This window comes from Rhinolophus ferrumequinum, chromosome 8 (genome assembly GCF_004115265.2).
Source record: "Rhinolophus ferrumequinum isolate MPI-CBG mRhiFer1 chromosome 8, mRhiFer1_v1.p, whole genome shotgun sequence".
Lineage (NCBI taxonomy): Eukaryota > Metazoa > Chordata > Mammalia > Chiroptera > Rhinolophidae > Rhinolophus > Rhinolophus ferrumequinum.
In genome coordinates this window covers 52,224,016-52,239,857 of record NC_046291.1, presented here as the reverse complement: position 1 = coordinate 52,239,857, position 15,842 = coordinate 52,224,016, and the positions used below count along the sequence as shown (strand labels likewise).

Genomic DNA, 15,842 nt, shown 5'->3' with positions numbered 1-15,842 from the left:
AACATCCTATGAATAAGGCGTCATAAGGGGCTGTCAGCTAAACCACACCCTCCCAGAGAATCCTTTCTCTGCCTCTCCGACTGAAGGGGGCTGCAGTAGCTTTCTGTAACTTTAAATCAGCAGCCCTGAGAGTCACTGAGTTTTTAGAGCTGGAAAGAGAAAGAACACTTGAGAGGGGAAGGACTAACCTTAATAAAGCGTTAATAAACTGTCTACAATTTACTAGATTACCTATGGGCTCTCATGTAAACCTCAGAAGAATTCAGATTTTGTACCCATTTTACAAAAAAAAAAAAAAAAGAAAGAAAAGAAAAAAAAAAGAAGCAGGTGTAGAGAAGGGATGTAATTTGGGCTTCCGGGTTGAAACCTATAATTACCTGATTTCAGGGCTGCTGTTCTTTGACTGTGACGCTTGCTCCCCATTAAAAGTCCCCACGTCTCAAATTCACACGAAAAAACTGAGTCGAAGGAAGGTTGTCCCTCTGTCAGCGTCACAGGGCCAGCATGGGGAGATGAGACCAGACCCCAGCCAACGACTCATCATCCAGGGCTGTTGTTTTCTAGATGATGGAATTGAGGGCCGTGGTGTCAGTCTAGTGGCTGTGTCACAAATGAATGAAAATGAGGGTCTTTTGAGCAGTTCATATTCTTAGGGTTTGGGGGACTCAGGCCTGCTAATGGGAATTGGGTGGAGTCTTTGCTCTGATCCTATTTTATTTAAGAATTGGTATATTTGTGAATGGATTACTCGTCTTCTGTAAAACCCCCTTTTTTTGAAAACTGAGATACTGTCTTATCTCTAGTCTTCGGATACCTCTTCTAGTAACAGTGATTTTCTGAGTTACAAAGCTCGGGTATCGTATCTACACATTTCTTTAGTATTTTAAGGAGCAGTGTTTTTTGGGGGGTGGGGACCTAAAGATTTTAACTTAGTTCAAGTGTCAGGCCTTCCTTTTTTATTCCTTCCCTTATTACGGATTTAAATTCCATCTTTATCTTGGCTCATCTTCAGTGTGGAGATCGTTTTTCTTTGGAGATAGAAGTAAAGGAGGTTGACTAATGCAGATGTGTCTTTTGGTCTTAATATTGGAACTTCTTCCCATTGCTTTGACCCTAATCCTACCTTTAAAAAAGAAAGAAAAAGAAAAACCCTTTTTGTTTCCTTACAGCCAAACTAATTTCAAAAGTTTTGTGTTCACTTCTCAATAAGACACTTTTAAGACATTGTTATAACACAGAGAGAGCTGGTTATAAAGATGAGGTGGTTATATTTTAGCATCAGTTAAATTGAATCCATCCAGTTATCAAGCACTTATTAAAGACAGACAATGTGCCTTCCCTGCACAGATGCTAGAGAAGCAAAGTTGGATAAGATACAGGGTCATCTGTTAAGAATTTCATGGTCTAGGAGAAGGTGAACCAGGCGAGAATTGTTGAATTAAGCCAGGGAAGGAGGGGTTGTTTATTGGTTGTACTTATGTACCCCAATTCATTCCTAAGGAAGTAGGAAGAGAGTATCTACGCCCCTGGCTGCCCAAGATAAAAGGAAATATGATAAGTAAATGAAGGCGCATCATACTTCAGGGGAATGAGTTTTGTTTTGTTTTGTTTTGCTCTAAATTCAGAGAACTTGAGAAAGGGATCCTATTATAAGCTGGATTTCTGATACGAGGAACACTCACTAGAGGCATGGTGTCTTGAATAGACTTTCATAAAAGACGAAAATCCCTTCGTTGAGTGATTTCTAGTACTAGTATTCAGTGAGAGTGAGGGGATTACGTCACACAGAGATTTAGGGAAGCAACTCTGGCCGGGCAAGCCGATGGGGTCTAAGCACTGCTCACGGGTGACGGAATTTCATGCATCAGCAGAGCTCGAGCCCTCCAGGCACATGATGAAGGACATTCACGTGCCTGGATCATCCCGATGGAAATGCCTACATGTTAATGAAACCAAAATAGAATACTGTTTCTGGAGTTGGAAGTAATTTCTACTCACCTTAACCTGTCATTGTCCATCAGTAACAGTTACTGTGACAAGATGAGACAAGGCTTCCCAGAGCTCTGAGAATTGCAGCTCCCGCTGGTCTTCCCTTACTCCTCATCGCAGCTGGAGAATGACTGTGCTGCAAAACAAAAACACCTTCAGTTGACAATTGAAGTAAACAAACAATAAAGTCTCGTTGACTGGCCTCTCACTAGTCCGCTGCAGTGTGGCCCATCACACAGACGGGGTTTGCAGGGCACATCTGCCCTTTAAATGGGTAGCCCAGCCGCTAACTTCGGTCCTCAGTCTTTGTCCAGTGATTTGTTTTGCAGTTTCTATAAGGCTCCAATTTCTGGTTTGAATAGTAGCCAGACCTGGGGCTTACAGCGCTCAGCTGGATTCCCACCTCCCCACCCTGCTGGCCCTGGCTGCAAAGTCACAGATTTCCTAGTTCATCCCATATGCTATTGGATGGCAGCCTTTTATGGGAGTGATTTCCCCCTATTATTAGCCATTTAAAAGGCTTTCCTTAGTACACAGTGTGATTATAAGGCTGATTCCCTTTGCCACGGACTAGTCTCTACTCTCCACGTCCAGGATTATCAGAACTTATTCTTACACATGAGAATGTTGTCAAGTTGTCACCTTGCCCACAAGGACACACTAGGTACCTTCCCTGTACTAGATACTAGGGAAGCAAAGTTAAATGAGATTCGGCGTAGGCTAATTGAAATTATCTTTTTGTTTTGGTGTAGAGTGGTCAATTTACCAGTCACATCAACTATATTATTTCTTCTCTGGTCTCTCACCATTTTTTCCCCCTACTTGATGGATAACCCTGTGCTAGAACCAGTAATCTCAAGAAAGGGTTGTTTTTACCTTACAGCTGGGGCATCTGTAGGGGGGAAGGGAAGTGAGGGGAAGTGAGCTCTGAGGCCCCCCAGGGGCTAGGAGCCAGGGCCAAACCTCAGATCAAAACAGGAAACCTGGTAGCTGATAAAGGTGTTTATGCCTGCCTGTTATAGTCAATTAGTTCGCTGAAAACTCAAAATGTGAATTCCTCCTTACTACACGTTTAAAGAAAGACAAAAATCCTGCTTTTAAGTATTTTATATGGGTTAAATAGGGTTGAAAGCTGTTTTCTAGTATAAGTAGAAAGGAAAGTACTTTAATGAAGAGATTTTATTTTTTTTAAAGAATTACAGTACAGAAGTATTGAAGTACAATGTAGATCTAGAAGAATTTTTAGACAGCATCCAGCGTTCAATATTAATATAGAATACTTGACTAAAATACTTCTCAGAAGTTAAATGGTCCTTCTAAGTTTTGTTTACTCTTTATATTCTCTTAACTCAGAAATATCAGAAACTTCAAACTGGTAGGTTTCTCATTAGTATAATTTATAAAATCATATTCATAGCAGTTACTAGGTCTTTTATGTGCTTTGAAAAATAGTCTCCTGGCATCACAAAAATCCACTTGATCTCTGAACTAACATTAACCGTGTTGTTGTGAATTTCCGTAAACAACATTTTAGATTTCTGAATGAACTCTGTTTAATTGGCCTTTGCCAACTACCAAATGTTTAGAGATTAAGCTTCTCATCAGCTGCAGCTTAAAGCTCTAAGCTGCCTCTGAATGAATTCAGAGTCTAGATTGTCCATACACATTGTTGTAGAAGGTGGCACCAAGTTATTTTAGGAGATTTTATTGTTCATTAGGGTCCTTAGTGTGATATCCTAAGGAAAAATTAAAATGGTATCAGTCATGCAGCTCCAGCCCTGTTTTTATATTTCACAGCATCATTAAAATCTAAGTGCGGAGTGTAGGCTAATTGTGCATAAATTGGCCCAATTATTTCTATTGCTGAAAATAATTTTTAAGAAAGTATGATCGTTCTCAAAAAGATTCCACATTACATAGATGAAACAAGATTGGCTATGTACTGGTAACTGTTGAAACTTGACGAGAAATGATGGTTCATGATACAATTTTCTCTACTTTCCTTAACAAAAATTCTTAAAAGATAAGTTAGCAAAAAAATAACCACTATGCCAAAACATAACCCAGTATTTTCCAGGTTCTGGGAAAAGATCTCCAAGGAATGCCTTTTGAAGCAATATTCCATTCTGAAGGGAGAGGATCTTGTATCAAAAAGGCATCTTATCCATCCTTAGGCTGCCTTGTCCAAAATGTGTCCGGAAACAGAATGAGAACTGTAAACTCCCGGTATTAACTGTCACCCCATTTTATAATCATCTTGCTCTCTTGTGTGTCCGTAGGTTCGTGTGACTGTGTTTCCCTCAAAGACTGTAGCGCAGCATTCAGGTGTCCCATGGTGGATCATCCTCGTGGCTATTCTTGCTGGAATTTTGATGCTTGCTCTGTTAGTTCTTTTATTATGGAAGGTAAGTTATAGCTGGAATGTGAGTTTCATGATTTTAAACTTTATTTCATGTTTTTTAAAAAGTACATTTAACACTGATAGCATATGTACATTTCTGTTTTTCATTTATTCCTTTTCCCCAACATTTTATTATAAAACTTTCCCAACATACAAGAAACTTGGGAATTTTATAATAAACACCTGTATGTCTACCTAATACTTTGTGTTTAAAAGTATATTATTTATACATTATAAGAGGTTTCCTAAATGTATAAATTTTGGTGTTTTTCACATATAATTTAGCATGTTTGGCAAATAACAATTTTAAAATTTGTACTAGTTTTAGAATCTTCTGAACCTATGCCAAATTGTTGAGTACATTAATCTGAATCTGTATTCCTGTTAATTTCAGCTTCTGTAGTAAGCAAATAAATGTTCATGGCAGCTGTTGGGCTTTATATCATTGCAGCTAGATTAAGAATATAAAATTATGAAATCAGTGAACAACTGCATCTCAATGGGGTCATCAAAGCCTATGTCAAACATGAGAAAGATTTGAGTTCAATATGTCCCTCATTAGAATTGGTCCTACAAATAAAATGCAGTATCTTCCCCCTACTTCTACCAATAAATAGTTTACAAAAAAGTGTGTGTGAGACGGATGCATACTTCTTTTGCCAAAGATTACAACCTATAGATTTTGGATTTATTCTCAGTAATGGAGGTCCACAGTCCCTTACCAACAATTACAAATTGCAAAAAAAAACTCTGAAAACTGAAAGTCTGTAGTGACTTATTTGGCAGCAAAACTTGATGTGATGTGAAGAGAGGCTGTTCATAGTCTTTATCCTTTGTTCATTAATTTCACTGCAGAAATATGTTTTGGTTCCAGTGGCATTAAATATGCATACTACTTGTCTAAAATACCCAAAATTCGGGATTTCCAAGCATATCTGGTCCAGTGAGTTTTGCATAAAGAATAATGAACCTCAGCCAGCAATCTCTAAGATCAGACTATTCTCATCCTTTCCTTGGATCCAAAAGTAGAATGACAAGGATTCCGGATAGTCTCATGTTCAAATTTATCTCCTGTTTGATTTATTTTTCCAAGTAACTTCCTTTTGCCAATCTGAGATAATTTTCTGGTGTCCTCCAAATGTGTGATTGAAGCTTGGTATCTGTTCATGCCAAGATTCTTCTTCACAGGGGGCATGAGCCAGTCCTACCTCTGAGGTTTATTTCAGGCAATAGGTTTCCCTGGTTAAGCACAGCCAACCAAGACAGGAGAAGCTCTGAAGATTATTTTGATATAGAAAACTGAATTTGAGGTTTTATATTTGAGGATGGCCTTCTTATGCTCTCTGGAAAAGGACACAAGGATAATCTGTTTTGGAGTAGGTCTTATTGGCAGTCTTGAATGAGGGTGAGATATAGCAGTGGGTTGAGAGTTAAGAAATCCAAGCTATATAATCTTGGGCAAATCATTTCACCTCCCTAGGGTACTGGTTTGCCTTAGCTGTTCAGTAAGTAGGTTGACTTGATGATCTCATTGGCTCTTTTTTTCCTCAATTCTGAAGTACCCCAACTCACAAGTGAACTCTAAAATAATCAAACAACATCTACAACCCCCACATGAAAATCATTTTTATTATTTTAAAGATAGATACTATTCTTTCTGAAACTGAACTATCTGTTATGTGTTCAAGTCATAGAATTTTGGGGCCAGAAAGGACTCTAGGTCTTTAAAGTGGGTTTTGCACATCCACGTAGGTGCCAGGAGTAAGCAGGTGGGGCTAGGGGCTGACATCCCTACTTCAACCAGACTAGTTCTGATTTTGTTTGCTTTAAATATTGGGATTCTGCATAGGATTTTGTTTGGAGGTGACAGAGGAAAGTCCTCCAGGCTGGTCCATTCACCTTCGTTTTGCCAAGATGCTTATGCCATAGATTTTCAGAATGTTGCCAAGTTGGAGGCAGCACCAGCGCTCTCAGTTCCTGGTTTATTCCTTTTCCCACCTGATTTACTAGCACACGTTATTGAAAGTTGGGTGGGAATGTTCACTGTGTATTAAATGGAGAGTCACAAATAGGTATCAAGATAAATTGTGTAGATCAACGCTGCCCAATAAAAGGTTATGGATTAATGGAAATGTTCTGAAGCTGTACCGTCCCATATGGTGGCCACTAGTCATAGGTGGCTATTGAGCAACTGGGATATGGCCAGGGCAAATGAGGTCTTGACTTGTAAATGTAATTTAATTTAACTTAATTTAAATTTGAAGAGCCACATGTAGTTAGTGGCTACCATATTGTACAAAGCAGATCTAGATTTTTTACTTTGATCAGTTGCCAGACCAGAATTTTTCAGGAGGGCAGAGATTTATTTGACCAAGCTGTATTTCAAAGGGCAGTTCCATGGCCTTAAGAACTAGATAAAAGTAAAGAGTAAAAGTTCTCCATCGCGGAATGAAGGAAAGTATAGTAGAAAGTAGAATTATACTTTGATACTCACTCAGAAGGACTTAAGCTGAGGAGCATAGGTTCCTACCCCTTCAGGGTTACCTGCTGGTTACCTGAATTTGGGACAATGACTGCAATCATTCTTTCATGATGGTATATTCGAATTTATATTGTGATTCACCCCACAAATCCAAAGGCCTCAAATAGATGGCATTTATTCCACAAAATTTACTGTGAAAGGCAGAAAAATACAGTATCTCTATTTTATTTGGATTTGTGCTAAATTTTAGAGAATTTATTCTTTAACCTTTGCCTCAATAAACTGCAGAATTCAATCTTATGCCTGTTTTCGAGTCCATATTCTCCTGCAAGGAGAAACCACCTACCCCTATAATCAGATGTGTATATATTTTCCCTTTTAGGATAATTTTTGTCCTCAGGATTTCTGTTACAAATAGAAAAATCACTTAGCTAACCAATGTCACCCATATAAATATTTGACCCGAGAGAGACCCATGATAATAGACTTGGGTTGATTGCTGTCCCAATGTAATATAGTGCCGTGGCTATTCACTTTCGGTTGATCCATAGTAGTCTCTTGGTAAACAAGCTATGAATAGAAAACAGGTTAAAATCTAAGACTTTTTTTTTTGTTTAGCTCTTATACACCAAACTGTAAAACTGACTAAATACCTTGCTTCCTTGTAGTGTGGTTTCTTCAAGAGAAATAAGAAAGATCATTATGATGCCACATATCACAAGGCTGAGATCCATGCTCAGCCATCTGATAAAGAGAGGCTTACTTCTGATGCATAGTATTGATCTACTTCTGTAATTGGTAATTGATCAATGTTTTTTAATTGCTAGCTGTGGGACCTGCTATGGTTGTGGTGGCTAACTTTAAGAGCAACAGCTTGCTGTATGTGTCCCATTAACAGATGTTTCCAAATGTCCACACTGGCTTGCCTTGCTTGGATTTATTTTATTTATTTCACTTGAAAGCTCACAGTTGTTTTTTTTAATGCACAAAGAATCTTCAGTTGCAGGTGAGTTATTTTGTGTTGTTAAACATAAGTCCACAGCAATGAAGAAAACTGCAATCTATATACACACAAAAGGAGGCTTTGACCTCAATAGTAGCCCAGTTTGCCATATGTTGTTTACTCCAGTATGCAGCATCCCACTTGGAATTTCAAAGATGCATAAGAAATCATTCCAGATTTCTTGTCCATTTTGGAATTTCCCACAGATAGATGCTTGTGTTGACTGCCTAATTAACCTGTTGCATGTTGGAAACATGGTGTTTCTCTTGATGAGAAGGCTTTCTCACTGTCATCTTTTTTATCTCCTTGCTATAAAGTGATGGGGGAAGGCTTAGAATGCTTTTATTGTTGCTCAGAAATTGTTTTATGCCAGCTAAGCATGCAACTTCCTTTTCCTGCATATCTACCACAGGTCGAAGACCATTACAACAAACCAAGACTATTGGTTGGCATGATGGATATTATGACCAATTTCAGAAAATAGTTCTTTACCAAAGTGACCTTCAATACACAAAATTCTAGTATACAAATGCTTGGATAGTATTTATTTCAGTATGTTGTAATGGATTTTGACCTTGATTCATGTTTCAAGAGATTTGATTCAATCTTGGGGTCTCAGTTAATTTTTAAGTTCATGTTTTGCTTCTCTTATTTGTAAATCCGTGGAAACAGGAATTGGTGGTGATTCCTTTTTCCATTTCTGTGAGCATGAGTGGATAGAATGACTCCTACAATCCCTTTCCATGGCACTGTCTCAGTGAATCCCAACATTTCCATTTCAGTTTTACATATCAACCTTGATTTCCTTCTTTATTTAAATGGGGCAGGAGCCACATTTTGTAATAGATAGTGATTTGGCTTTTTATGCACAGGATAATAAAGGAGTCCATGTTGAAATGACCTCATTGGTCCTTCTTGGTCCATTTTTCCTATTGATTCAGTGATAACTATGTACATAATTTTATTCTGCCCCATGACGTTTTTATAACATAAATTCATTCAACATAAATGTTCTGTTCCTATTAATATCATGTAATAAACACATTAATAGGAACAGAACATTTATGTTGCATGAATTTGTTATAAAAACAGACCATTCTAAGTATCCTCATCCTTCTTCTATCTGCATTTTTAAATTGAAAACACATTTTTTAAAAAAGGCATATACATTCATGTAAAAAAATTCAAACTGATTTTTAAATATCTAGATATGTTCTCAGTAAAAATCTACTTTGAATCAGATTGAATATTTTTTAAATGAATAAAATATGTATTCATTAACAATTGAAATGTAAATGTCTTTTTCTTTTGCGGAAAAAAAAAAAAAGAAGAAATTAGGTGGAGCTCTGAAATTCAGTCTACTGATACTTTCCTCAAGTTCCTTGCGGTATATGATTGATTTTATTGCAGGACAGAGTTACATGATTTATTAATAAAAGAGCTTAATTTGGAAGCACAGCAGCAAGTCCAAGCAGTATAAATTACCTTCTAGCTAATGAGAGATGTGTACTGGAGCGTCGGAGGAGAGAAAATTCTTAAACTGACCCATTTGGACACTGGCGTAATTCAAACTGTAATTTGTAAACTATTTGTGACCTGAGTTCCATCTTGTTAGTGGGAGATAGGCATGAAATTATCTTTGGTCTATGGCCTTAAAAATTTTTTTTCTTCAAAATGATGTTTTAATCTAAAAATTAGATCTTTTATATTATAGTATTGTGATTATAAAAAATTGAAGCAATGTTTCATAAACTCTTAAATTTAATAAGGAAATAGCTTACATTGTTACAAAATGTAGACAAGATGGAAAAACGGACTTTTCTTCCAGTTTTACAGCTGTTAAGACTCTTCCATTTATCTCCACTGGCTGTTACCAGTTCTTTTCGACTTAATTAGTTCTTTCTTAAAAGAAACCATGTCTTTTTCCCTTAGTCCAGAGGTAGGCTTGGCTGAACAGAAAGCGTAGACGTACCCGTTTAGTGTACTTGCTTTTCTTGAGATTACTTAATTTGTTTCTTTTTCTCTTTCCCCCTTCTCCAGTGTGGATTCTTTAAACGCTCTAGGTACGATGATAGCGTTCCCCGATATCATGCTGTCAGGATCCGGAAAGAAGAGCGAGAGATCAAAGATGAAAAATATAATGATAACCTTGAAAAAAAACAGTGGATCACAAGGTGGAATGAAAATGAAAGCTACTCCTAGGGGGGGCCAAAGAAGCTTCACAGTACCCAAACTGCTTTTTTAATTTTTCCCAACTCAGAAATTCAAATGGATTTAAAAGCCTGTTCCAAGACCTGAATATTGGTTTCAGACAGACTACATACAGTACGAACGTACAGTTTTAACTGCTGTGGACGTTGTTACGTACTCTAAGGCTCCTGTTTTGCACAGCCAAATTTAAGACTGTTGGAATGGATTTTTCTTTTACTGCCTTAATTTAACTTTTCGAGTTGCCTTTGTTTTCGGTGTGGCTGATTTACGTGTGCCGGGGAAGGGCCTGCCCTGTTATGCTCATATGACATCCTCCCAATAGTGTAGCTGGAAGAAGGCACCCACAGTCACCATGGCAACAGAGTGACCATCCTAACCTCGGCACTGCCTCTGCAAACATTCTTCCCATAGGACTGGAGAACCTGCACGTTTAACTGTCCCACAGCACAAGACAATGCCCTTAGGGGTAGTTGTGTTTGAATTTAAAGTACTATCTTAAAATTAAATGTGCAATAGAAGGTGATGTTGCCATCCTGCCATCTTTTTCCATTTCCTAGAAGTGTGAATACTTGCTCCCACCAAATACATACAGGTTCCATTCTCCCTTTTCACTAAAACACACAGGTGCAACAGACTTGAATGCTAGTTATACTTACTTGTATATGGTATTTATTTTTTTCTTTTTTACAAACCATTTTGCTATTGACTAACAGGCCAAAGATTCTCCAGTTTACCCTTCAGGTTGGATTAAGCAATCAGTTAGAACATGGGAGGTCATTGGTTTGACCTAAATTATTTACTGCAAAAAGAAAATAATTCTTTATAAATGTACCAGAGTTGTTATAATTTACAGATAAGTTTAAGTTATTAAAACATCTTCCTTCACAATAGCCCTGACCCCTCCCTCCAAACCCAAAAGTTTTGTTTAAGAAATGGGATTAACTGTAAGATGTTTAATTCTTAACAGACATTATCAGATTTTTGAGTTTAGAGCCTGTGTGATATTTCTGAATTACATACTATAACTTTCAGGAACTCTTGGAAATAATGGGTTTGTTTCTTGAACTTTTGTCACTGCTGTATATAAAGGACTTGAAAGAAATGGTGAGTGCCTATGGTGGATCCAAATCGATCCAGTGTGAGACTACTGAGTATCTGATACCAAAAGTCAGATTAGAACTTCATGGCTTTTAAGCTTTTAATGTTATTGGAATAATTTAATCAGTGAGTCAGTGTTCTATTTTTTGCTTTGTTTCCTCCCCTCTCTATAGATTCCCCCAATTATTTCAGGATTACTCTAACAAGAACATTAAACTGTTTTTTAATTATAAAAATGGAGGGCGGAGGAAGTCATTATTCTATACATTTAACAGAGGTGGAATAGATATGAAAGTTGAATTTTTTTTTTAATTACTGTGCTTCAAAATGTTAAGTTATATAGGGAACAACAGCAAACAGGTGCTAATTTGTTTTGACAGTGCAAGCAGTGTCTTAGTGTTTTAAAAGAACAAAATACAGCTATGTGCCATTGTTGCTTTGGAGTTTTAATTTGATTTTTTTCTTTTCGGAAATCTTATGCCCTGAAGATATGAAGTACATTATTCTAGTTGTACTTTGGAATTTTCACTCACAAAAATTGTTTTACAAATGATATTTTGTTTACAAAAACTTCTCGAAGCAGGTCATAATAGTGTTTAAAATCTCAGTTTCTTGCATAGGTAACTTGGAACCTAATGCACTGGCTTTTTAGGTTGCTAAGAAGCTGATATTTTGAACGTTTTTATAGACCTTTGTTATAAAAAACGAATGTCCTGAAAAAAGGATGGGGTGGGGGGTGGAAGGGTGGTTAAACAACAAAGAAACAAGAATGTAGTGGTGTTTAAATTTATAGTTGTTAAAAATGTCATCTCAAGTCGAGTCACTGGTCTGTTCACATTTGATACATTTTTATACTAACTAGCATTGTAAAATTATTTCATGATTAGAAAATACCTGTGGATATTTGTATAAAAGTGTGAAATAAATTTTTTTATGAAAGTGTTCATTGCTTAGTAACACAGCATTGTATATATGAAACAAACTCTAAACTTATAAGTAACCCGAACTGCCTTTCTTTTTATTTTATCAAGCCAAACTAAAGTTTTTGATGTTTTTACATATTCTTAGTGTCCCATATAATCTCAGATCAGCAAAACATATGAGTGCCCCCAAATAATGCAATGTAAATATGATACTCCCTTTTGACTCTACTGTTCAGTTGATGCTCAAAAGAGATGATCTTAAAGATGGTTCATTCAAGATACTTTGAAATTGGGAGATGTTTGCTTGCACTGATTCATCTTCTTCAAAGGCTTATGCCTGTGAAGGATGGGGTATTATTTAGCAATGATCCCATGGCATGAAAAATAAAAGTTCTTATGCTTAAGCTGCTTTTCTTCTTAGAACACATTTTGGATGTGAGAGCAGTCCAGCTGTGACATGTGTCACTATGTTGAGCACCAGGGGCTGAATTAGTAGAATTGACGGGTTAGAAAATATTTTTTTTACCAAAGGATTTCATTTAGATTGAAGCAGTTTTATGAATCTTCTCTAGCTGAGTTATTACAATTGAATAAATGAAAATAAAGCATGTATACAGTGCCCAGACAATATAGCATACCCTGGCCTGAATAAATTTCCAATCTAAAATATATTATCTGTCCTGTGTATTAGGTAATAGTTTTCCACTGTACTTGGTGTTATATATTAAGTCTTAGTCTTCTTAATTCTTTGAAGATCAGACAGGTATTACCACCCAAAGAAATGTGTGATTTGTACTTTTTAAAATGATGGGCCAGAGTCTGTGAACCTTTTACAACCACAGTCCTAGGGTTATACCCAGATTAAAGCACTACATTAATGTGTAATCACCATAACCGTTAAAGGGTGTCAGTAGCTGTGGTTTGGCTAGTGCTACGGGATAAATGACCTGGGCTGGAGGTCATGGCAGTGCTTTATATGACTCCTGTGACTCCACCTTTCTCTCCCTCCTGAAAAGCACACAGGAATGCCTAGCAGTGAGAGTGGTGTCAGTATAGGGATATCCGGGGATGATGGTATCAGTTTAGGGATATCCTGGGATCTGTTCGCAAACATTGACACTTTGTTGGTTGCAGATTACTTGCCACATCCTCACATGGGTCATGCACAGTCGTGGCTTATGTTGTGCACTTGTGGTTGAGAATATTCTAGAATGTGGGGTAGATGGAGGTGGGGAATGCTTTAAAGTGTCCAGACATGGGAAGTAAGCATAAGACTGTCATTCTATCCTAAATGAAGACATCTTAATGAGAAACTGATCTCTAGTACACCAACCCACAAAAAGACGACGTGGGAAGATAGGTTTTGTTTTAAAGGAGGAAAGGAGTGAAATGCTGTAGGTTTCTGGGTCCCACATAAGTACTTCCTCAGGGCTGACAAAACAGGAATGTGGAAGAGTTGTTTGATCAGCGTGGGTAGCATCAAGTAAATGATTAAAGGCAGTTCCTGGAGACCAAAGGATAGGGTCCAACCACTTCTATGGTCCCAACTACTTAGATTGAGGGGAAGGAGAAGTTCAAAGAGATGAAGAAAATGAACTTGAGAATGATTTAAAAAGAGTGGCTATTGCCAAGAAGCTAGTGGGCATCTGTTCTTCTAGAAGTCCCTGATTACAGTCAAATAGCAAGTATCTTCTCTCTTGTACCTTAGGTTTTGCTGACTGTGAAAGGCATCCTATCCAGCCGTTGGAACGTGGGAGTACTATGTCCTAGTGGCTGAGGCCAGGTCTACAGAGGTGTTACCAACAGACCCATCTAAGTGGAAAGTTATAAAGGGAATTCATGGTTAAATCTTCGAAGGATAAGTGAACGTAAAACACATCTGAGTAAGAAAACTGGTCCAGCACAGTGCAAGTGTGGACCAGGTGCCACAAAGGGCGAAATGAACCAGGTAAAGGTTGATGATTACATTGGAGTGAAGGAGTTAAGTGCAATTTTTGTAGCGCGAAGTTTAAGTGCCTCAACCTTCTCTTTGCCCTTGCCCTAGAGCCATTTCTCTATCAGGCTGCCTGTGCCAGGGTCATTGGAATGGGCAGAGACAACTCAGGTAAAATTTCTCATACACTATTCATCCTTCTAGAACACCCGTACAAAATCTCAAACTGCAGGGATAGAGTGTGCTTTCATTTTCTCAAAACCTGGCAGATAAGTATTCAATTCACTAATGGCCAGTAGATAGATGTTAATGTTCTGTTAAGATCCTGTCATTGAAAGATGGAGATAGTTGGATATGATTTAATCATTTTTTTCCCTTAATGTCCAAGGATAACACTGGCTCTGACTTTTTAAAGGAAGCTTACATCTAAAACAACAGATAATACTGACAAACAGGTGAATTCATTTTATATTAAGTAGCAGAATTCAAAATCTTGCATTCGGCTATCAATGGTTGACATGTAAGGTCAGTACCTGATCGTTTGTGGGTGGAACTTACCTCTGGAAGCAACACCATTCCCAGAAAATGTGGAAACAGTCGTTCTGAACCTGGGCTGCGCATTTGAATACCTAAAGAACATTTTTTAAAAATCCCATTGCCCAGACTACATGAGTCAGACAGACTATCAGAATCTCTGAAGGTGGGACCCAGGCATCAATGCTGCTTAAGGCTCCCCAAGTGACTTAAAGTGCAACCAAGATTGAGAACTGCTTTAGAGGTTGTCGGATGGCCTTAATATTGAAAGGGCTCTGCCCACTGTGTGGGAATGCCCTGCTTCTGCTGGTGGTGGTTCTACTGCAGCAGTAATGAGCTGAGAAGCTAGAGGTATGCTAGCCATGGGGGTGGAGGGAGCTTGAGTCGGACTGCCCGGATGCGAATTAGCTTCGTCTCTTAGAATATCACCCTAGGTTACATTCTGTGACCGACACATCGTGCCCCAGTTTCTTCATCTGTAAAATAGGGTTGATAACAGTACCTATCTCATAGGTCCTTGTAAGGCGTAAATGAGGAGGTCTGGAAGTGCTCATTAAATGTTACCGATTTTTATAATTACACTTGTTAATTGTGTAGACTCATAAAACATTAAAATAGGAAGGAAATATGAAAATCTAGTTCTTCCTCATTTCACAGACAGGGAAACAGTTTATTTTAGTCGTCACTAGAGCCTTTGTCTCCTCTTCAAAGTCTAGCGTATCCCATGATTTCCTAGTGGGTGAGGCAGCTACAATCTGTAAGCCTAAGTATCCTTAATTAACTGAAAAATACTGTGAACCTAAGTCTTCAATTTAATCCGCTTATCAACAAAGTGCCTCGGCCCTTCATACAAGGAGCATCCGTCTGTTTGGGTTGGGATCACGGCACACATAGGAAGTCAGTGTGCAGGCATCTTGAGGTTGCTATGTACTGATTCTTGGGTTGTTTTTTTTTTTTCTGTTTATGAAATTGAAGCGTGTAAAAAGAGTAGATTCTTTTTAAAAATCTTTTCTCAGTTCTTTATACACTTGATCAATTCTTTGGTTTCCTTCAGTAGGGCGCAAGCTGCAGTTGTGTGGTTTATCACCTTTGCTGCTCTGCGGAAGAGGAAATGCTCACAGAGCCCATCTCGTGCTTGAGTTACACCATGTATATTACACCAGCGTCTGTCACTGGAAGAACAGAGTTTGAAAGGTCCCATTTCTCCTTCCCACATCCCAATGCATTGACAGAAAGATCTGTTAAAGGCAAAAACAAAAAATCATTTT

The 15,842-nt window shown here is 37.9% G+C and overlaps 1 protein-coding gene and 1 long non-coding RNA gene across 4 annotated transcripts in view; one reads left to right on the top strand and one right to left on the bottom strand.

Moving 5' to 3' along the window:
- ITGA6 (integrin subunit alpha 6) overlaps positions 1–10,695 on the top strand; it is a 65,346-nt gene extending 54,651 nt beyond the window's left edge. The window contains exons 24-26 of one of the 2 annotated variants that reach the window (XM_033112660.1): positions 4,269–4,394; positions 7,541–7,670; positions 9,916–10,695. In XM_033112660.1, coding sequence (XP_032968551.1) covers positions 4,269–4,394; positions 7,541–7,648 — 234 coding nt within the window. In that variant the 3' untranslated portion in view covers positions 7,649–7,670; positions 9,916–10,695. The remainder of the gene's footprint in view (positions 1–4,268; positions 4,395–7,540; positions 7,671–9,915) is intronic. The other variant, XM_033112659.1, reaches the window with a different exon arrangement.
- Positions 1–15,842, bottom strand: part of LOC117026135 (uncharacterized) — a 45,334-nt gene that overhangs the window by 20,248 nt on the left and 9,244 nt on the right. The window contains exons 1-2 of one of the 2 annotated variants that reach the window (XR_004423707.1): positions 9,848–9,969; positions 1,999–2,125 (exon numbers count right to left, since the gene is read on the bottom strand). This is a non-coding gene — a long non-coding RNA (uncharacterized LOC117026135). Of the gene's footprint in view, positions 1–1,998; positions 2,126–9,847; positions 9,970–15,842 lie in introns of those variants that run through there. The other variant, XR_004423708.1, reaches the window with a different exon arrangement.